General features: G+C 37.8%; 1 protein-coding gene across 2 annotated transcripts in view; it reads left to right on the forward strand.

The window, feature by feature from the left end:
* The window catches only part of STK38L (serine/threonine kinase 38 like), a 79,210-nt gene that overhangs the window by 21,413 nt on the left and 33,970 nt on the right, over positions 1-23,827 (forward strand). The window contains exon 2 of one of the 2 annotated variants that reach the window (XM_023209024.1): positions 15,641-15,758. The exons of the other annotated variant lie outside the window; for it this stretch is intronic. Coding sequence (XP_023064792.1) covers positions 15,752-15,758 — 7 coding nt within the window. The 5' untranslated portion in view covers positions 15,641-15,751. The remainder of the gene's footprint in view (positions 1-15,640; positions 15,759-23,827) is intronic. 2 annotated transcript variants of the gene reach the window in all.

The following is a 23,827-nucleotide window of genomic DNA, read 5'->3' on the forward strand; positions in this document are numbered from 1 at the left end:
TGAGGATTGGGCCTAGGTTGTGGTAAATTGGCAAGATAATGAATGCTACCCTGTCGAGAGCCCTCTGAAGAGAAAAGTCTGCCACGCTTCACCAGGTAGAAATCCTGGCAGTGCCACGTTTTCCAGTTTGACTGCCTGTGATGCCCTGAAAAGACAGATGTTTGACTCTTTTCAAATAGTATTTAACATATTTTAAGATGCAAAGGCATTGTGTCAGACTTTTTTCTTAAGAATATATTTGTTGCCACTCAGAAGTTAGCTTCCAAAAGGAATAGGTGTGAGCAAAGGTTTATGATAGTGGTGTAGAGAAGTTTTTAAAATAAATGTGCATCTTTTCCTATGGTGATAAAAGCACAAGATGAAGAATTTTTTAGGTCCAGTTCACAGATTCCTTGTGCCTGGGGAAAACTGTAGTAGAAAGTTAGATAATTTCTAATTTGATTAGGGGAAGTCTAATGCAAAAACTTTTTGACTGAGCGATCCAATTTGAAACATGAATTTCTGTGCTGGAAGCTTCTATTGAACTTACTTAAGTCAAATCTAAGACCCTCTGCCAGTCAGTCCACCATTACCCTAACAGTGGTAGAAATTCTTTATATTACACCTAGATCTGTTTTTGTTGCACTTTTTTTTCTTTTCTTTCTTTTTTTTTTTTTTTTTTTTGCCCCAAGGGAAATCGTGGAAAAGCTGTGTAGGAAACACATTGCCCACATGTTCATACAACACAGAGTGAATATCCACTTAGTTCCTAAAAAGTTGTATTTGGTTATGGGGTTTGATCCCAGTTATCCAGGGTTTAGGTCAGCTACTGAAGATTAGGATATCTGGGTACCTCTTACTGGAGTATCCATTTCTGTTTTCATTTCATTCCTGGGGGCAATATTCAATCTGTGTGGCCTCTGTGTTATAAAATGTTTCCCAGATTGTGTTTATCTGAACTACAAATCTAAGAGGAAGCATGGTGTTAATTGCCATGTAAAAATGATTCCAGAGTCAAGAGCTTGAGAAGTTCTCTTCCTTCCTTCATAGGTTCAGTTGTTTAACCCAGTGTTTTTCAAACATACTTGACTCCTGGAACCTGTTTTTCCTCAGACGTATTTAAGAAAACAGCATTTTGTAGAACACATTTGGACAAATGATACTTTATATCATTGCTTTGTTTTTTTAAATTTTAGTTTGACTCAATTTTACAGTTTCAGGATTTTGTTTCTGTTGCAGGTTTTAAGCTTTTCTTTTATAAATAGTTACTTTCCTAGTCTGAAATCTATACATTGTTTCAGTAATTAATTCATTATGTAAATTTGCCGATCATTCATCTGAAGGGAATAAATGTTAACTTTTAAAAAAATTTTGACTTGTGTCACAGATAAGAATATGAAGTATATCTGTACAATAAAGGAAAATGAAACATCAACGTATCTACGACAGGTTAAGAAGCAGAACTTGACTGGGCATGGTGGCTCACGCCTGTAATCCCAGCACTTTGGGAGGCAGAAGTGGGAAGATCACTTGAAGCCAGGAGTTGGAGACCAGCTTGGTCAATAAGGAAGACCTCATCTCTAACAACAACCACAGCAACAAAAAATTCGCCAGGCACGGTGGCACATGATTATAGTCCCAGCTACTGGTGCAGCTTCAAACTCCTGGCCTCAAGCTGTCTTCCCAACTCAGCTTCATGTTCCGCTGATCATTGTTATGCAGTGTCTCCTATTCTACACGTGCAGCTTTATTTTTACAGTATGTACCTGGAGTGGAATTGCTTGGTCATTGGGCATGTGTGTGTTCAGCTTTATTGAGTGGCATCAAACTGTTCTCCAAAGCAGTTATACCAGTCTGTACCCTCACCAGCAGTGAATAGTCTTCCCATTGTTCTTCCTTAATGAAATTAGATATTCACAGCCTTTTAGGTTTTTGCTAGAGTATGAAGTGGTATTTCTTTGGGGTTTTAATGTTCGTTTCCTGATTTGAATTATAGTTGAGTATCTTTTATTATGTTTATGAACCATTTATGTTTTCTTTTCTGTGAAATTCCTATTTGGGTTTTTTGTTCATTTTAAGTTTTGTTGTTTGTGTTTTTCTTACATAGGAATTCTTCATGCATTCAAGATGCATGTGTATTGTTTAGAATACTACCTGAAACATAGAAACAACTTTGTAAGAATAGCTATCATTGTATTACCATTGTATTTAATCCTTTGTTTTTATGTGTTACAATTATCTTCTGCTAGTTTGTGGCTTATTTTTCATTCTGTGATGCTAATTTTTTAACCTGGTATTATATTATTTCAAAAATACGCCATCTTGAATAGTCACATGTTCATAACTGTGACATATTCATGTTGTATATGTTCTGTGTCATAACCCATAACTTTCAATCGTTTTTTTTTTTTTTTTTTTGAAATGGAGATTTGATTTGTCACCCAGGCTGCAGTGCAATGGCGTGATCTTGGCTCACTGCAACTTCTGCCTTCCAGGTTCAAGCGATTCTCCTGCCTCATCCTCCCAAGTAGCTGAGATTACAGGCACCCGCCACCACGCCTGGCTAGTTTTTGTATTTTTAGTAGAGACGATGTTTCGCCATGTTGGCCAGGCTGGTCTCGAACTCCTGACCTCAGGTTATCCGCCCACCTTGGCCTCCCAAAGTGTTGGGATTACAGGTGTGAGCAGCTGCACCAGGCCAACTTTTAAGTACCATTTTTTGCTGCTGTTTCTTTTTTTGAACCCCAGGAAAAAAATTAACCCGTTTAATCCCCTGTTCAAACTGCTACAATTTTATTTTTGGTGTTGTCGCCTAGTTGTAGATGTATTTATCTCTCCAAATGTACCGTGATTATTTCGAAATCAAAACATCTTTGGCATTGTGATTTCAAAAGTTTAATCTTAAGACTTTAGGAACTACGTGAAATCTGCAACAATTGCCTATAAGGGATCCAAATGAATCTCTTTTTTATTTTTTATTTTGGAGACAGTGTCTCCATCACCCAGGCTGGAGGGCAGTCGTGTGATCGTGGCTCACTGTAACCTCTACCTCCCAGGCCCAGGCAATCCTCCCCCCTCAGCCTGCCGAGCAGCTGGGTCTGCCAGTGTGTCGCCACACCCACCTGATTGATTCTTTTTTATTTACTTACTTATTTTGAGTCTTAACTGTGTCGTCCAGGCTGGAGTGCAGTGGCATGATCTCAGCTCACTGCAACCTCTGCCTCCTGGGTTTAAGCAATTATCTTGCCTCAGCCTCCCGAGTAGCAGGGATTACAGGAGTACGCCACCATGCCCAGCTAATTTTTTGTATTTTTAGTAGAGATGGGGTATCACCATGTTGGTCAAGCTGTTCTTGAACTCCTGACCTCAAGTAATCCACCTGCCTTGGGCTCCCAAAGTGCTGGGATTATAGACATGAGCCACTGCGCCCAGCCCTTTTAAATTTTTTTTATAGAGACAAGGTCTCGCTTTGTTGTCCAGGCTGGTCTTGAACTCCTGGGCTCAAGGGATCCTCCTACCTCCACCTCCCAAATTGCTGGGATTACAGGTGTGAACCACCATGCCTGGCTTGAATCTTAAACTATGATTTTAGTTGAATCTTTATGATGTTATTTGTAATATGTAACTTGCTAACCAAACTGTCTAAGAATTACTTCCTTTAGTGGAGAGATCCTAATTATCTTTTGGTAGATTTTTTCCGAATACTGGAGGATGACAAAAGGGACACGTTAACAGTGTAATTGTAAAGGTAACAGTGACGATAGCAGTGATAATGATAACTATAATTTCTTCAGATTATATCATGAATCAGGTTCTGCCCTAAGTGCGTGACATGTATTAACTTACAACAATCCTTTTGATCTGTGAGAAAACCAAGGCACAGGCAGATGTAGTAACTTGTCTAAGATCACACAGCCAGCAGGAATGGAATTAGGGATTCAAAGTCAGTCAGTCTAGTGGCAGAGTTTTAGAAGTTGATTCATAGATATTATCAACTTGGTATCTGAAGAAACACTAATTCATTTTTAGTTTTTAAAAGAAGAATTCACCTAAAAGTTTGTTTTTTAAATGTGATGATGAGAGAATGGGAAAATACATTTTCACTGTGGTTGGTGGGATCCAGTACTTTTAAGGAAGGAGCAGAACTTGGAGCGGGAGTTGCCTAATGGAAGTGTATAGTGGATCAGGCTTTCATTATGAATAGTTTTGGCTCCTCATGAGTGGATGCTGGCCTCTGAAAGATTTCAGAAAATTCATAACTTGTAATTCAGTTTCCCATATGCCATATGCAAATGTTTGGAGGGTAGTTAATAGAGAATGGTTTTAAATATTCCACAGAGGACTCCCAGTTGGTTTTTGAGCTTGTATAGTTACTGTCCAGTTGAGACAGAGCCATTCTGAAAGACTACAGCTATTTGGGAGATAGCTAACCATATTTGAAGTGTGTCTACTCATTAGCTTTATTTTTGTATTTTTTATTTTGAGATGGAGGCTTGCTCTGTCACCCAGGCTGGAGTGCAGTGGCACAATCTCGGCTTACTGCATCCTCTGCCTCCTGAGTTCAGGAGATCCTCCTGCCTCAGCCTCCCGAGTAGCTGGGACTACAGGCGCACACCATCACGCCTGGCTAATTTTTGTATTTTTGGTAGAAACGGGGTTTCACCATGTTGGCTAGGCTGGTCTCGAACTTCTGACATCAAGTAATCCACCTGCCTTGGCCTTCCAAAGTGCTGGGATTACAGGCGTGAGGTTAAAAGTATTTTCCTCCTCTGAATCTTTATTTTGGATTTTAAATGCTCTCATTGGTGCATAAAGCAGTTTTCATTAGGTTGCTGTTACTGCTTCAGCTCTTGGCTATTTTTAGATAGAGTTTTCACTCAGCTGTGGTTTGTTTACTTAGCTGTAAGCAAATGTAAATAATAAAATGAATTAAGGTCAGTTCATGTACTCTAACAATTATAGGGTTAAATGGCTAAGCAAAAAGAATGAGACATTATAGCTTCTTATCCATTCAGTTTTGAGTAGAATGAGCACAGCATTGGAACGAGCGTGTATAGGAAAGATAGTACTGAGGTGATTCGCTGTAGGGTATTATGCTGATGAATTAGCTAGGGTGTGTATATTAGTGGAAAAGTTTAAGAACTTTGCCATGGGATTTAAATATTATGCTTTTTTTCCTTTTGACTTCCCCACAAGGAAGGACTGCGAAAGTAGCCCTTTTCCCTCCTTTATATGGTCATAATAAAGGATTGCAAATTAATTAGCTGCATTCAAGGCATCACACAGATTGAATTCCATATTTGTCTTGGAGGGAAGTCCAGGCTTCTGCCTGAGGCGACTGAATCTGCTTTGTGAGACTGGGTGCAACTTCCGTGTATTCAAGGGTGGGATCATCTTGTCAACAGCCAAATGTCTTACAAGATGTAAGTCACTTAGAAGAAATTATCCCCCCAAATGTGGTTTGTTTTTAATGTTTCTTTCAAAACCTCTCCTCCCCCAACACACAGTACAGCAGAGAAAAGTTGCACCTGTCTGCTACTTGGCAATAGATTCCATGATGATTGAATGTGGGCATTGTTTTCTATGTGGGTTGGGAACAGAAAAATGCTCTTTAACCTTTTACCAGGTCTCTGATAAGTACTGAAAACTTTGGCAGTTAAATGTGGACTGTAAAAGAAACATACAAAGAAATACTGGAAAAACAAAAATGGAATGACCTTTATGCTACGTTGACAAAGCCAGTTTGTGTTTGATATTTTTTCTTCCTTATTTTGTGTGTTTATCTTTTTTCTTTTAAACAAGGGTGGAGTTTTTCTACTTTGTTGATCCCTGTAAATGGCTATGATTTCTTTTATTGAGAAGGTCCAGTATTGGAGGCAGAGTGGGAGGGGTCCTGGACTGGGAGCCAAATGGTGGCTCCATTTCTAAATGTGTGACCCTAGACAAGGCTTGCCAACTTCCTGAGCCTCAGCTTTTTAATCTTTAATACCAGCCCACCTACACATGACTTGGGAGAGTAGTATGCATAGTGTGAAGAGTCCTGGGCTAGTGAGTGTGGCAGGCTTGTTTCGGTTTTATAACATTTATAACATACACATCTCTGAGCCCATTTTTTTCTATTGCGAAATGGCAGTAATGTTACGTACCACTTGTTAGGGCTAATGTGAGGATCAAAACCAAATGAGATAATGTATATAAAGTATTAAGCATATTACCTACCACATAATTAATGTATAGTTAATTATTATGAATTACTTATTTTTATTATTGTCAATAACATAGAGTGTTAGCATTGAATAAAGTTCTGGGTATGGAATAGAATGGTCAGATTTCTAGGTTTTGATGTTTGGTACTATAGCCTCACTGCTGAGAAAATCTGGGAAGTATAAGGAGGTAATGGTTAAAAGATAGGCAGAATTTTCTAATTTCAGAATAATAGTCATTAACAGCAGGACACTGTCTAGATAATCTACCTTTCTGTGCCTTTTTATCTTTGTTCAAATGAAGATAATGTGTTTTGAGGAAACAATATTGCTGTTGTTTTGTAAAAATTGAAACATAACTAGGTATAGTTTGTGGACTGATGGCTTCTGATACTTCTCTTCGAAATGCCCTTTTTGGGCCGGGCGCAGTGACTCACACCTGTAATCCCAGCACTTTGGGAGGCTGAGGTGGGCGGATCACGAGGTCAAGAGATCGAGACCATCCTGGCCAACATGGGGAAACCCCGTCTCTACTAAAAATACAAAAATTAGCTGGGTGTGGGATTACACGTGTAATCCCAGCTACTCGGGAGGCTGAGGCAGGAGAATCGGTTGAACCCAGGAGGCAGAGATTGCAGTGAGCCGAGAACGTGCCACTGCACTCCAGCCTGGCAACAGAGCAAGACTCTGTCAAAAAGAGAAAAAAAAAAAAAAAAAGAAAGGCCCTTTTTGGAGCTCAGATAAAGACACTGTGTAATTTGTAAGAAAAAAAGGTGTCCTGTTGGAGTCTACATGTCGGGAGTGTCTAAATCTTAAGTAACCAGAGCTTAACTGTCCTTTCCATTATTTTAAGAAATGATGGTGAGGACCATTGCTGATACGGTTTTCAAATCTGGGGAGAAAGGTTACAGAATGGTGTGAAAATCACCTGAAAAAGAATTCTTTTTGTTTGTGCATTTTATCAAGTCACTACTAGTCTGGCCAGCCGGGAGTTACCATCTGTACTATGGGGCAGTGACCAGAGAAAACAGGTCCAGTCTATTTCATGTGTTTAATAATTTATCACGTTCACATATAACCCACATTTATTCAGTACCTATAGATGCTGTGCTTGAAGCACATAAGCCATTCATGATGAATACATACTATTGTTCAATGCTGCAGTTCGTATGTTATTTTGAAAGACGGAGAAATAGTAGAGTACCTACAACTTGCATTTCCAAACTCGTCTCTTTTATACTTTGAGGAAGGAACTTGTAACCTTTATTATACATTAATGATTACTTAATATAACTCACTATGTTTTCTTTTCTCTACTTCCAAACCCAAGAAGGCATTCTAACAGTATCTCAGTAATCTCTGATAACCCTGCCCCAGTTCAGTCATATCCTGGTAGGTCATTTTAGTTATCTCATAATTACAGTAAACCTCCCTTCCATTCCTCCACTCTTCCTTCATTCCTCAAACATTGCCAGCAACCACCAAATCCACCTTCCTGCCCCAACAATTAATCGAAAATGTAAATTGGACCACATCATTCTCAGACTTAAAATCCTTTAAATGACTTCCTTACCACTTTTCAAGGTACCATCCAAATTCTGTGGCATCACGTTCATGGTCCTTCTCAATCTGGTTCCTACTTTCCTGTCCTCCCTCATCTTCTGCCACTTTCTCTCTCACCCCTTCATACAAAATTATTTACAAATTCCTTGTTCTCTCACACTACTAAGGCCTTTTGGTATTTTCAGCTCCATCACCCCATCATCCTACTTAGTTTGTGTTGTTGTTCATTTGTTTGTGTCTGTCTTCCATGATTAGATTGCATTTTTTTGTTTTTTGAGATGGAGTTTCATTCTTGTTGCCCAGGCTGGAGTGCAATGTGTGGTCTCAGCTCACTGCAACCTCTGCTTCCCAGGTTCAAGTGATTCTCTTGCCTCAGCCTCCCAAGTAGCTGGGATTACGGGCACCTGCCACCACGCCTGGCTAATTTTTTTGTATTTTTAATAGAGATGGGGTTTCATCATGTTGGCCAGGCTGGTCTTGAACCCCTGACCTCAGGTGATCCACTCACCTTGGGCTTCCAAACTGTTGGGATTACAGGCGTGAGCCCACGCCCGGCCTGATTAGAGTGCATCTTGAAGGCAGAGATTCTGTGTCACTTAACTTTGAATTATACCCACATGTCACACTGCCTGGTGCATAGTATGCATTCCCTGAATGTTTCTCAGATAAATACATAAATGAGGGATGAAAGATACTCCCATGTGGTCACAGTGTACCCTTATAACATTTGCAGTTCTTACTATATCATATAATATCTGTAAGCCAGTTTTATAAATCCGATAATCATGATATGGCTAAAAGGGAACATAGATATCTTATCCATAAACTCAAAATCAAAGAGACTGAGTAACTTACACAAGAGCACACAGCTGACTAACAGTGCCTCAGGACTAACCTGGCCTGGCTCCCTGATCCCCTTGCCATGGATAGGCCTCACAAATTGAAATGTGTGCAAGACTTAATAGATTGATATTTAAATCATTTATTTTAGCTTTGAGATTTTTTTTAAAAAACTTCATTATGGAAAAATTTAAGTATACACAAAAGTAAATGAAAGAGTCAGTTGTACCCCCATGTGCGCACATCACCAGCTTAAACAGTTCTCAAACCATGACCAGTCTTGATTCATCTATTCCCACACCTACTCCCCTTCGCGTTATTTTGCAGTAAATCCTTGATATTGTAAGATTTCATCTGGAAATATTTTAGTATGTACAGGATAGGTTTTTAAACTTCTAAATATGAGTTTCTCTGATATTCTGGGAAGTCATGATAATTGAAACAAAATAATGAAGCCCATTGAAGACACAACTGCAGAAATCTGGCAGCCTGTCCCTGTGCTTTCTCCTTCTCTGTGAAGCTGTTCCCAGGACCACGACTTCCACAGAGCCCATCTCCTAGAAATTCCTTTTGTTCACATGCCCTGGAGAGAGTTGTGGTTTGTTGTTTAAATTGTGCAAGGTGGAGGTGCAAGGAAGAAAAGCAATGGTGATTATATGAATGAGAGTAGATACTAGTTAGTAAAAAGCAAGATACTCTATTTATGTATAAGGTGAAATAGTTTTTAAAAATCATCCATAAGAAACCTTTAAAATTCCTTGGAATCTTTGTCATTTCTATTTTATAAAAATTACAGTATAAACTAGTAACTGAAGTTTATATTATGAATTATTGCAAACATACACGAAGTTATGGAGAAAAATACAAGGAACATTCATGTGTCTACTGCGTATCTTTACCAAGTCTCTATTTTGCCCTGTTGCCTCAGATTTTCTTTAAGTAACAGTGCATTGCAGGTAGAGTTAAGATGCCTTGGTAATCCTTCCCTTTCCTCTCTCCCAGAAATAACCATTATCCTGGATTTAGATTTATTGTTTTAAGGCAAGTATAACCTTATGTTGAATAGCGTCTTGCCTTTTATAAAGCATTTTACCTCTCTCATTTGATCTTCACAACTCTTGAAGTATTTACTTCACTTCTAAATATGTGCAACCCACCAAATTATCCCAATTTCACTTAATACAAAGCTATAAGATATGAAGTGAATTAGTGTTTCATGATTTACAGTGTATCATCTCATTAGAAATAGAGTCCTGAGGCACGTGTGTGAAAACTTCACACCCTGCTTTATTCCTCTGTTTAACTTAAAGTACCAGTAATTACCTTTCAAAAGTATAAAGCACTTTGGAAGCTGAGGTGGTAGCATCTCTTGAGCCCAGGGCTTTGAGACCAGCCTGGGCAATAGAGCAAGACCTCCATCTCAACACACACACACACACACACACAACACACAGCAGTAGGAGGACTGGAAGGAACCTCAGAGGGTTAAATAGTCTTTAACTCCCTGATTTTAGTGAAACCGCCTTAAAACCAACTCACAGGTAAGTTTTCTGTTCATTTCAAAGGACATAATTGAGGAAGGAAGAGCTGTCTACCCTCTCTAAGTAATGTTTTCTCGAATGACAGATGAGTAAAGAAATCATGGAGATGTCGTATCTCATAATTCTTTAAAAATTAAATAACCATGGAGTTTGCATATAACTTAAAAAATTTAAAGCAAACTTCCACTCCAGTTCCTCCTGACCAATTTTTCCAGCTATTTGAGCCATATTTTTTGCTCCTTGGAAGGAGATACAGTGCTCATCCTGTTTATTCAAGTAAAATTTTAAAAAAAGATAAAACTTTCCCCCCTTAAAAAAAAAAGTCTAGAGCCGGTAAAAATTTCTGACTCAGTAATTTTGGAAAGAATTGCCTCTTTCCACAAATAGATGAGCTTACATACTAGGTCTTCCAAGTGGACTAGTAAATTTCCGTGATGTCAGGAAACTGGGTGGAGTTTTTAAGGATGCAAGTCCAGTGGAGGAGGGACTTTTCAGGTCACGTATAAGGAGAGTAGGATCAGATTCTGGTTTTGAATAACCTATAAGCCACAAAGCATGGGGCTTTCCCATTCGGTTAATCTAGTGCTGGCCACAGTTTAGGCATATGATCTAGAGTAGTTGCTGCAATTAAGAGATGCTTTCTTATAGGATCTTTGCCCTTTTATTGGAAGGTTGTAAGTGTAGCCCAGCCTTGATTTATAAACCAACTTGACATAATCACTGTTTCTTTTCATGTGGACTTCTGAATAGCTGTCACTAAATTTTGATTACCACCAGGCATTTAGTTAAGCTAGAGCTGAGCTATTTGATCTATTAGTTTTTACTGGACACTGCAGCCCACACTGATCTTCCCCTGTTCTAAAGCCCTGCTTATATCAGAAAGGCCCACCCGGCTAATTGTTTATGTGCTAATTGTTTCTATGGGTTAGTCTTAACTTTTTCTTCGACAATTTTATAGGATCTTAGCATGCTCATATCATGTCTCCTACTATTTGGGTCTCTTCCTACTATCATATTGCCTGGTACATTGATAGGTGCTAGTACCTAAAGCCTTACCTAAAGCCGATGAAACCATTAGCTTAGTTGGCTTCTTCAAGGTTTGTCTTTATTTGGTCACCCTGAAAGCCTAAGTGTCTTGCAAACATGATCTACTAGGTTTGTTGAAGATCTCATTTTGTTTTCTATAATCAGTAACAGACACTGTAAGTTTGGATGCAATTTTTTAAAAGGACTTTAAAAACCTTAACTCTCAGTTTGGATACTTGTCCCCTGGCTGGCAGAAATACCTTGGCAAAGTAACTAAAGTCAGCCCTGAAACTGAAATCAGCTGAGGCTGGATAGTTTAAATCATAAGAGGAGGGGCCTGCCCAAATAGATGTCAAAATACAGACAGTCCCTGACTTAGGATTTTTCAACTTTAGTTTGGGTTTATTGGGATATAAGCCCATCAAGGAGGTCCTTATGATTACTACTGAATGTGCCCCATTTTCGGACCATCATAAAGTTGAAAAATTGTAAGTTGAGGAATGTCTGCTCTGCTACTGCTATTAAATGCAGTTTTGACTTAGCAATGATGTAGCCCCATTGAAAGTCAAGGAGCATCTTTTTATTATACAGCTGTGAAAATAAAATAGTTGGTTTAGCTTTGATAATAAATGTCTAAATAGATTAAAGGAACAGAGTCTCAAAATGGACTGTTTCTGGCACAAAAACTCTCTACTTACATTCATGCTTCTAAGTCTTAGTACGCATATTTTTTTCCCTTAGTTTTAAAAAAATGTTTGCTGGCTGGGCTCGGTGGCTCATGCCTGGAATCCCAGCACTTTGGGAGGCTGAGGCAGGCAGATCACCTGAGGTCAGGCATTCAAGACCCCTCTGGCCAACATGGCAAAACCCTGTCTCTATGAAAAAATACAAAAATTAACTGGGCATGGTGACGGGCACCTGTAATCCCAGCTGCTCGGGAGGCTGAGGCAGGGAGAATTGCTTGAACCCCGGAGGCGGAGGTTGCAGCGAGCCAAGAACGCGCCACTGCACTCTAGCCAGGGTGACAGAGCAAGACCCCGTCTCAAAGAAAACAAAAAAAAAAATTTTGCTACATTCTTAAGTGTGACTCTCTTTAGCTTTGTGTAAACTTGAGGTTGTTGTTTTTATGCAAGGTTTATAATGAAAGAGATGAGAAAAATACAAGTCATTATAAAGAACTTGATGTTTTCTAGAACAACATACTCTAAAAAGGGAATCTTATACATTTGAAAAATAAAAGTCTGATGAGAGACCATATAGCTGAGGGTTCTGAGCTTAGGGTGACAGGTTCCATTTATTGGCTGTAGGTCTTTGGAATGATGACTTAACTAATCCTACTTCCTTATTTGTCAGTGTGGGAAGCCCCTACTTTGTAGAACCGTAAAGATCAAAGAACATCATGCATGTTAAACTTTTAGTACTGTACCTAACACAGAAGTGTTGATAAAAGTTACCCATGGTTATTATTTTTACAAGAAGACCTTTAAAAGTACTATGAAGGGTTTCTGTTACTAAATTCTAAGATATATAGTAGTCATGAACATTTCAGAAAGGCAATGTTGTTTTCAAATCAATTTCACAGTTTTCTTGAGGGAGGTAAGCAGTTCTTCCCTTAGCAAAATAAGAACTTTTGACTATGCAATGAAGGAGAATCAAAATCAGTACTGATTCCAGCTACCTTTTCTTTATTTTCTGTGAGATGTTGAGCAAGTTACTTGCTAGTGATGTTTTTCATTTTTATAGAGAATAAAAAATAAATGAATTAGGTTTGAATTTCAGTGGGAAATAATTAGGTTAGATGTAAGAACGCTCTGATTGTAAGGCTGCCAAGCAGCTGAGAGGGAGTCCTTTGTCACCATTAGGAGACTGTGCCAGAGGAGCTTTTTCTTTCGGGCCTCTTAAGGCTACTTCAGGCGTCCTGGGAACCCATCTAGATGCACCTTAAACCTAGACTTCAACCCTGACTCCTGTGATGGCATCTTTGCCAGGATTCTGACTGCCATTCAGCTTTGGTTAGTCTTGCTGTTCATGTAGAAAGCATTCTGATACTTTTTTCCTATTTAGATAAGTAAATGAAGATGGCATAATATAGACAACACATATTTTAAATAGTCTGAAATAATTGCATAGATTTCCAACAGATTATAAAACTCTTTAAAAAGTGTACAGAGCTGTTTGGGCAAGAAGGGCAGTTTGAATCTGGCATGGCAACACAGCCTTGTCTTTGTTAGAAGGTTAGACGAGTTGATCCTTTTAGGTTTCTTTAAAACAAGGAATTATAAAACCATTTAAGATTTACTAAGAATAAATAAGGTGATCATGTAAGAGAAGACCAGTAATTCTCTTGAGTTGCCGTTAGGAAGCTACAGATTTATTTTTGGCTTTAGTTTCATTTAACTGACTCTGGTTGTAAAAAGTAGGCATGGTCATTAGAACAGCTCTAGCGTGAGCAGGGTTCACATCCCTGCTCTGACGTTTTTGAGTTGAGAGGCCTCTGGTAAATAACCTCTGTGAGCCCCGGTTTCCCATTTCTAAAATGGAGAAATAGTACCTACCTCATAGAGTTGTTGTGAAGATTACGTAAGATAATGTACACAGTACTGCCTGGCACAGAGAAGGTGTTTTATAAATGGTATCCATGACGACGACGACAGTGGTGATAAGGACGGAGATAAGGATAATGCTTAGTTGATTTCCAGATAATCATGATCTAAGCTGGGAAGTTTTCTGTCAAAGAGTAAATTGAGGCGAGGCACGGTGTCTCAGGCCAGTAATCCCAGCACTTTGAGAGGCTGAGACCGGTGGATCACCTGAGGTCAGGAGTTCGAGACAAACCTGGCCAACATGGTGGAACCCCATCTCCACTAAAAATACAAAAAATTAGCCGGGCATGGTGATGGGTGCCTGTAATCCCAGCTACTTGGGAAGCTGATACCAGAGAATTGCTTGAACCTGGGAGGCAGAGGCTGCAGTGAGCCAAGATCACGCCATCGCACTCCAGCCTGGGTGACAGAGGGAGACTCTGTCTCAAAACCAAAAACAGAACACCAGAGTAAACTGACATTAATTTTTAAAAAGAAATGATATATGCTGGTCCAAATAAATAAACAATGAAGTCTTAATGTCACATCTGAATAACAGAAAATCTTAGTTTGGAAAACTGTTTGTACTTACATTCTCAACTTTTGAGTCGGGTGATGGTAGTTTTGATTTGATCCTATTGATTTATAGGAAAATGTCTACTTCTCGTGTAATAAATACAGTTCCTGCAAGAGCTAAAGCACACTCTTTTTCTTCTGTTGTATAAGTTGAAATTATTTAAATATTGGCAATATGTATGATGTCAGCTATTTAAAGTGGCCTGTGATAGTTACATTGTTCAATTATAATTGGAATCTCTTAAATAATGAATTTTTCAATAGAAAAGTGGGCAACAGTCTTAAATCATGCAGCTTACAAAAGAAATAGTTACTTAAAATATATAAAAATAGGCTTAAGTAATTGTAATCAAAGGAATGTATAAGCAAAACTAAGGGTTTTTTTTTTTGTTTTTTGTTTTTAACCTATCAAACTGACAAAGTTTAAAAAGATGGACATTGCCTAGTGTTGGTGCTCTCGTATAACTATTAATGGTTAATTGGTACTGTCTCTCTGGAAAGCAGGCTGGCCATGTATATCAGAATTTGAAATGTGAATGTTCTTTGACTCAACAATTGCACATCTGGAAGTATATAATAAGGAAATAAAGAGTGCATAGTCTGTGATCCTTGATGTTTATTACAGCATAACTAAAAATACCCCCTAAAAATGGAAACCATCTAAACATCTGTTAGTGGGCATTAGTTTAAAACTATGGTGCTTAACAGAAGGTACAGTATGCCTGATTGCTTCGTTTAAGAGAAACCAGGGTTCAAAAGCTGGCTTCACCATGTCTAGCTGTATGATTTTGGGTAAGTAACTTAATCCAGCTAAGTCTCACTTTTCTCTTCTATAAATCGGAAGAGTGGCACATGCTTTTTAAGGATATCATGAGGATTAAGTGAAATGATACACATAAAGCACAGTGTCTAGCACAAAATAACTCATTATATGTTAGCAACTATTATTACCATGTGCTCTTAAAAAGGATGAAGTAGATCCATTTGTATTAATATTGAAATGTGTCTATAAGATCATAGACACCTTTCAAAAAAGCAGTTTACACAATGGCTTATTTGTTTTAAAGCTGTGTTAAAACTTATTTGTATTAATAGCCCATTTATGTTAAAACTGTATGTGTGTGTTTATGCATTAAAGTTTTGGAAGGACATAGCAACAGTTGTCTGAGTCTTAGGAACTATTCTAAGGACTTTAACACATATCAATCAGTTACTTGATTAAAATTAGTTAATATATTTTAAGTGCTTGGAACAATGCCTGTGCTTTATAAAACACTCAATAAACATTAGTTATTAATGTTCATATGCTGTCATTATCTCTATTTTGTAGATAAGAACACTGACACCCTGAGAGTTCTCACAGTTCGTAAGTGGCAGAGCCAGAATTTAAATCCAGGGAGTGTAACTCCAGTCTCTCACTCAACAGTTAAAACTGGATATTATGGGAGGTAGGATTGTGAGGTCACTTTCACTTTGCAATTTGTATACTTATGGATATTTTTACATGAAACATTTTATTTTTATATATGGGGCAGAAGATATCCAGTTTGGAAAGAAAATAGTGCATTTTTATATTTTAGAAATCTTTTTTTCCCCTCTGTTCTTTACTACCTATGGCATATTCCAGAGATCTGAATACATGTACACTTAGGTTGCCCTCATGCTAAGGGTCCTGAACAAGGAGTTCCCATGACCTCATACACTGTATAAGATTTTGAGACCCTAACTTTGGGGCGTACAGCTAAATATATATTTAGAGGTAGAGTCAAATACATATTTAGAGGTACAGTCCCAGGCTAAATCTACGTCACTGAATGGTGATCAACTTCTGTAATTGAAATCTTAATAGCTTTCAAGAAACCTTTAGTCATAATATTTTGGTTTCCAGCAAGTTTGGGATAAAATTGTCATTCTTTGGTCATCCAAAGAAGGCAGGCAGAAGCCAGTTGTTTGATCCACAGATCAGTAATTGTAAGATAGGAAGCAGTGACTTAGGGTTAGATATGGACATCAATGTTAGGGCTATTAGATGCTACATAATCCAGGACTCAGCCCTGGCTATTAATGTTCTGATATCCAACTTTGCTGCAGGGGCAGTACAGTGTCCTGGAGTGGTCACTGCACTGTGGACTCTCAGCTAGAATGGGAGCTTTACCTGAAGGTTAAGTGACATGGTCTAATCCAAGCTTTTCCACCAAATAGCTAAATGTCTTTGGGCTTCAGTTCTGTAAAATGAGGGAGATGGATTAGATAATATAGTCTCTCTCACTTAATGACAGATAAGATGGTCTGTACATCACTTACTGGTGACCACCTTCTGTAATTGAAATTGAATTCAAGTTTTGTGATTTTACCAGCGTTGCCTCTTGATGAACTAAATTTGCAATCTTAGACCTGTAGTAAAGTCTAGAAAGTTGCTAAATAGAATTGAACTTATAAACTGATTTATGGGAGTGTTTGCCAGTGTGCTGAGTTGAATTACAGGATATCCTTGATGACAACCAACTATACACTTTACTTTTTATTCCATTTTAGGTATTTTTTCCCTCTCCTAGATTTGTTTTCCCAATAATCCAGAATTGTGTTCTAAAGATCACAAGTCAAAATGGTGTGGTCCTGTTCATTGCTTAGGTAGTAAGCTGTTCAGGTATTAATGATAAAGGTCATTACCACATAAAAATTTCCTTCCTGCCTCAAAGTTTTTTGTATTCTGATATCTTAATGAGATGGATGCCTTCTCTGTTTTCTCATGGTTGCGGAAGTCAAATGGTCTGTGTGTTTAACACAATATCTGAGTCTGATGAGTCACATGGTATGTCTGCTTTTAGTTGGGAACAGTTTTTTTTGGTCAGTTGTGATGGTCAAAAAAGTCTCTTGGGAGAGTTTAAATGACTCAAAATAACCAAACATAGCTCATAGCTACTTAGGTCTTAAAATTGTAAGCTTCGTGATACCATATTTTAATTTTAGTCTTATCTAATTTTTGTACCCCCAAAGGACTGCTGCTTCTGGCTCTTACGTTGTTAAAACATTGGTCTGATTTCTTTCATGGGGTGGTTTTCATTTGAAAAGGAACAGCAAACAAAATAACACAGCAATTTAAAAATTAAAATTAAGAAATCAAAAAGGAATTGGTACAACTGAGAAATGCGTGCAACTCTCTTCTGAAGCTGTTCAGTGATGCAGAAGCTTTGAATGTTTTGAATGAATGGGAAAATTAAAATTTGAATTTATATTTGAAATTTATATTTTACATACTCACTTAAACTCAGTCTGTTTTTCAAGTTTATTGTGTGTGCAAGTGTCTGGTTGGTCTGTCTGCCTCACTCTCTCTCTCTCATTCCTATTCAGAGTTTACTTTTAAGAAAATGAAAAGCAAGTGTTCAGAGCTGCCCAAGCGTTGTATAGGTTTATGTGTTCAGGCTGCTTCCCAAGCTTGCTTATCCCCTTCCCTTTGCCAGGGTGTCCCCGCCTCTCACCACTCATCCTTTCCTGCCTTGTCCATTCATCAGTTGTTCTCTGGTCACACCAAACCTTCACTTTTTAGCTCCAAATATGCATTTTGGGCATACTGGTGTTTTGAATCAGGCATTATCTCCCTTAAAACAGGCAAGGGAAGAGTCAAAGGGAGTGGGCATCTTCCTTAAAGCTAGAACATTCGTTTTGTCTCTCTCTTGTTTGTATGAGTTTGAAGGAGTATTTCCTTTACCTTAAATAAGACTTGAAGATAATTTAGCTAGGAGTTGTGCAGTCCTGCTTTTTGGTTTTGATATGGGCCTTTCTAGTCACCACTGGAAAAGCTATTTGAGAAGAGAGTGATAGTTTGAGCCCGCGTAAATATGCCCAGGTAGGTATAAGCCACCAAAAAATGGTTGCTCTAAAAGTCCAAGTGTAAGATATGACTGGAAAACTTCTTCAAAATTCTCTTTATTATTCTTCTCATTTGTCTTTAGTTTTGTTCCATGACATCCAGCTTTTTTTTGGCCGTTCTTTGTAATCCTCCACTAAACCAGAACTAAGAATTTGGTTTATAGGAAACAAAATTCGAGTACTGAGGTACCTGAAAAACCACCTCTGAGTGCTGAAAAGTGCAACTTGATTCCCGTTTACCCCCGCCCCTGAACGTCCAGCGCTCTCCCAGGATCACTCTTAAATGTTGTCTTTCTGATTATAAAATAGTTGTTTTCCTATTATTGAAAATTTGGAAAATTCAAAATGTGATAAAAGACAAAATTTAAATCATCCATAATTTCACACTGTTTGTTCGTCACAATTTAACTTCCTCTCCCGTGTTTGTATAGTTGAGTTCATATTGTACTTGAAAATACAACTTTGTATCTTGCTTATTTACTTAACATTATTTTTCATGTTAAAATTTACAGGGAAAATTTTCTTCAGTGCTATGGTATTTTATACGATCTTCATTCCATCAATCATTTCATTTAATTTTAAACATTTGGTTTAAGTTGTTTGCTATTTTAAATAATGCTTTGATTTAAAAAAAATCATTGCAGGAATTTTGGTTATTTCCATAGGATAGACTCCTAAAGTTGGAATTATGTCAAAAAATAAAAAATATCTCTATGTTCTTGGTATAAATTACCATATTCCCTGTTAGAAAGGGTCACATCTCTGCCAGCCAACACAAATGCATAGGGTGGACAGAAAGGCACCTCATAACAGACTAGACCTCACTAAGGGGGTGTTTTCCCCTTATTTGTGACTACTTTCATAGAAGGAACATATTGCATAATTTTAAAGTTTCTTTGTCTTTGCTTTACTGGTAAAATTGAACATTTTTCATGTGTTTTAAACTATTCCTCTTTATTGTCAAACAGTGTTATTTATCCATTTATTAGGGTCTTTATTGTCGCCTTACAACTTTAATATTAAAAAAGCTATGTATGAGCTTACTTGATAAATATATATGTATTTGAAATATATGCTTTTTAGATATACTTTGTTGTTTGTTTGTTTGTTTGTTTTTGAGATGGACTGTCACTCTGTCTCCCAGGCTGGAGTGCAGTGGTGCGTGCTATATCTATGCTTATTGCAACCTCCGCCTCCCAGGCTCAAGCGATTCTCCTGCCTCAGCCTCCAGGGTAGCTGGGACTAAAGATGCATGCCATCACACCTGGCTAATTTTTTTTTGTATTTTTAGTAGAGAGAGTGTTTTGCCATGTTGCCCAGGCTGGTCTCGAACTCCTGACCTCAAGAGATCCACTCTTCTCAGCCTCTCAAAGTGCTGGGATTAGAGGCATGAGCCACTGCATCTGGGTGCTTTTAGATATACTTATAACTGACATTGTTATTTTACAGTGTTTTTCTCCAAATTATTTTTTAAATCTTGTTTGATACACAGTATATACATATGTATATTATAAATTTTTGTAGAATGAAATGTAGCACAAGTTTTCATTGTGATGATTTCCTTTTAAGAAAGCTCATTCCTTCTGAAGGTCCAGTAGTTATTCATCTATGTTTTCCTCTAATTTTTTTGAAGTTTAATTCTTTTAAACTTTTATTTTTTCCCCTCCTTCCTTCATTCTTTCCTTCCTTTAATTTTTATGTTTGTCCTTTTGAACCATTTGCAATTTATTTTGCATTCTGGAATGAAATGAATGCCTGACTTGATTTTTTTCCCCAAATGGATACCCAGTTGTTCCAATACTATTAATTGAATGTCTTCTCCTCTTCTTCTCTTCTCCTCTTCCCATAATCTACAATTATGTTGCCTCATTAGAAGCCAAGACTTTTTCAAATCAAAGTTTGGTTTTGTTTTGTTTGAGACAGAGTCTCACTCTGTCATCCAGGCAGAAGCGCAGTGGCGCGATCTTGGCTCACTGCAACCTCTGCCTCCTGGGTTCAAGTGATTCTTGTGCCTCAGCCTCCCGAGTAGCTGGGACTACAGGTGTGCACCACCATGCCCAGCTCATTTTTCTGTATTTTTAGTAGAGATGGGGTTTCGCCATGTTGACCAGGCTGGTCTCGAACTCCTGACCTCAAGTGAACCACCTGCCTCAGCCTCCCAAAGTGGTAGGATTACAGACATGGGCCACTGCGCACAGCCAAGATTATTCTTACATATTTTATGAATGTTGTACTCCATCTCCTCCTCCTTGCTACTTTTGTGAACAGGATTATTTTTCCATTTCTAAATTTATGTCTTTAAAATTAACTTTTTAAAGCATACATTTATTTTAAACTTTAAATTCCCCCATTTAAAAAATCATTCATCTTACTTGTTACTGACCCATATTCTTTGTAACAAAAGTGAAAAATATAGAAGAGAACTCATGATACTAGGTTACTGGATGTATTGATAGATGGAAGCATGGCTCAGCTGCCAAGGCAAAGGGAACGATAGATCCTTCTGGGTGTACTAGCTATCATCTCACTCATCCAAACCCACAATTCAGAGCCATAGTTTAAATCTGCTGGCCCCAGATTCTCTAGATCACTGTAATATCTGTCTTGCCCCTCAGCATGCTCTCATGCTCTCCAAAAGTTTCCCTAGGCTACTTAATTCTCATCTTTATAAATTCTATAAATTTCTCTCTATATTTTTATAATGAAATATGAATAATATAAAGATATATCATTTTATATATATATAATTTTGTTTTTTCCCAGTTGTTTTTATTTTGTTTTACCTCTGAATATTTCCTCCTTTACAAATAATGTTGACATACTCACTCTGGTCTCCCCTCACCTTCATTACCCATCATCTCCCTCCCCCCTGCCATTTACTCCCCCTTCTTGCAAATTGTGGCTTTTTTTTTTTTCTCTTTTATGTCAATCAAGATAAGTATTTTTCTGTATGTGCTCATGTGTGTGCCAGTAATAGAAACGGATTTAAAATTCTTTGAGGGATGTCCCGACTTTCTAAAAGTTGGCATTGATTTTTTTTTCCCATTGTCGTGCTAGATTATAAATATTTGAAGTTATATGGCATTTCTGCTGAGGTAATTTTTTAAAGTTAACTGTGACTTGATTCAGCTGAACTTTTTTTTGCAGACAAAATCTAATGCACTACTAGATAGGCATATAGCAATAGAACAATTACATTTCGTAAATATTACAAGAATAGACTGCTTCTTAATGTTTTTGAGAAAGACAGGGTGATACGTGAAACATTAAGATCGGTAAATAGAATTTTAAATAAAATTGCTGCTTTGGTAAATTTACGTCGTAGTTTAATTGTTTACATCTGGTTTATAAACACTTCCCCTTCTCATTGCAAGTTAAAAAAAAAAAAAGTTCAGAGGAATTTTTAGTAATTATTTGGACCAGTAAACTCAGGTATTCTGCCATGAACAACAATACTATAGCCAAATAAGCTTTCAGGTACTCAACCACTGAACCATATTTTTGTGCATAGGAAAACTGTATATTTCTAAAACAATTTTGAAAATAAAAATGCTAATGTTGAATTCAGCACCACTGTGCCATCATCACCAACCTTCTGATTCACAGAAGGAGCAAAGACAAGTGTGTCTGTTTATGAAATGCATTCCTCTAGTCTAATGATCAGGGCATACGCCACATGGAAAGGGCCACGTTAAATAAAAACAAAAGCTATTAACAGCAGACACAGTAAAGAGATTATTAATCAATTGGTGTGTGTTGCCTCATGAGAATCACTCTTTTGTGAGAGAAAGGGTTAGCTCTTCCCTGGAACACTTCTACCTCTAGTTCTACCCTAAGTCACTACTAACTTCTAGTAAGGCTTCTAATAAGAGTTCTTTTTTTACTTTAAATATTTCTTTTTGATACATTTCTCTCCCCTCTCCATTAAAAGCAATCTAATTTGTCAAAGAAGCAGGCTAAGATCAGAGGAGAGAGGGAATATCTATTAGAGATTAAATTTACAAACTAACTTGCAATGGCAGCAGCCCAAGGCAGGAGGGATGAGCAGGAAGATTGAGCAGGGAAGGGAAGAAAATAATAATTTTTGAGCATTAATATGTGCCAGGAGATACTTTAAAAATAATTTCCCCTTTTTTATTGGTTTATCAAACACATGACGTATTTCAGTCCTTTTACAAGTACTTTTAGAATTCTCTTAAGTCTTATATTACCGTAATAAGCATGCACACAAGTTGGCTATTATTATATTTATTTAACAGGAAACTGACACACAGAAAATTTAAAGTTTAATTTGCCTAAAGTCACAGAGCTACTGAAAGGCTGGACCAAAATTCAGATCCAGGCAATCTGGCCTTTCATCCTGTGCTCTGCCACCATCAAAGTGTCATATCAACCCTACAAGGTTGGCATTTATGATCTCCATTTTAGAAACGTGGATCCTGACTCAGGTTAAATAACTCAGGATCAGCCTTAAACTAACTTTCTTAAACTAGCCTTTCTTATCCTTTCTGTCCTTACTGATGTCCTTTCTGTCCTTACATCATTTACCCAGTCATCCAAATCTGAAACTTAGAGATAATTAGAGATTTTAGTCTTTCCAGCTGACTGAGGCTTCTCTTCATCACGTCTGCTACTATCTTAATTAGACCCTTACTATTCTGTAATCTCAAATGTGCCGTAAAGGAAGCAGGTGGGTAATAAAATGTGGGTAATAAAAAGTGAATGAGTCTGGGCATGCGGGAATGGAGAGTTGGTGGACGGGTAGGATATTGTATCGTAAGGGGCTGGCTGCAGCTCTGCTCCAGCTGTCTCTTTGCAGGCAGGAATGAGAGCTCATTGTGGACAGATCAGACTTTTCAGGAGAATCCAGAAACCTGGATTTTCATGTGAAACCTTCTAACCTTCTACTTTCTAGATTGTAGCAAAAGCCTAACAAAGTAAGTCTGCAGGCTACCAGGTTGTAATCCCTGACTATTCATTATTAAGGCCTCCTGAGCAGATTTACTTCCTCTAGTCTGATCTGGACTTCCAGCCTTTTGGCCATCCTCCCTGTACCAGCATAGTCTATCCGAAGTGCAAATCAGATAGGATTTGAGGGCTGGTTGGGAGAATTAAATGCTTCTAAGAATGTAATATTCTTAGAAGAATTATTGGTACTTGGGTAAACACTCAATAAATGTTCTGTAATGGCTGTAAAGTTTTCACTAAATTAAAAGCCTTGAGTGATTCCCATTTATGCTCAGGATAAGTTTTTAACATGACAGAAAAGGTCTTTATTTCTACCTTCATCTTCTGCCATTCAACCAAATATACTCAGTCTATCTGTATGTTTAAGTGTGTCAGTGTATTTCATGCCTTACAGCTCTTCCTCCTCTGAGTACATCTGACTGGTGAACTCCTGCTATAGCCCCTTCCCCTCCAAGGTTCAATTCAGGCATCACCTCCTCTATTAAACCTTTGATTACCCTTCCTCTTGAAGCGCTGATTTCTCCCTACTTTGTGTCTCCATAAGATCCTGAACTCCCTAAGGGCCGGAACTGTGTTTTATCAGTCTTCTTGTTCTCAGCACTTCATACAGGCATCATAGTATATATCTGCAATAAATGTTGGTTGAAAATAATACAATTAGTAAAAGTTAATGCTTGGA

Source organism: Piliocolobus tephrosceles, chromosome 10 (assembly GCF_002776525.5).
Source record: "Piliocolobus tephrosceles isolate RC106 chromosome 10, ASM277652v3, whole genome shotgun sequence".
Classification (NCBI taxonomy): domain Eukaryota; kingdom Metazoa; phylum Chordata; class Mammalia; order Primates; family Cercopithecidae; genus Piliocolobus; species Piliocolobus tephrosceles.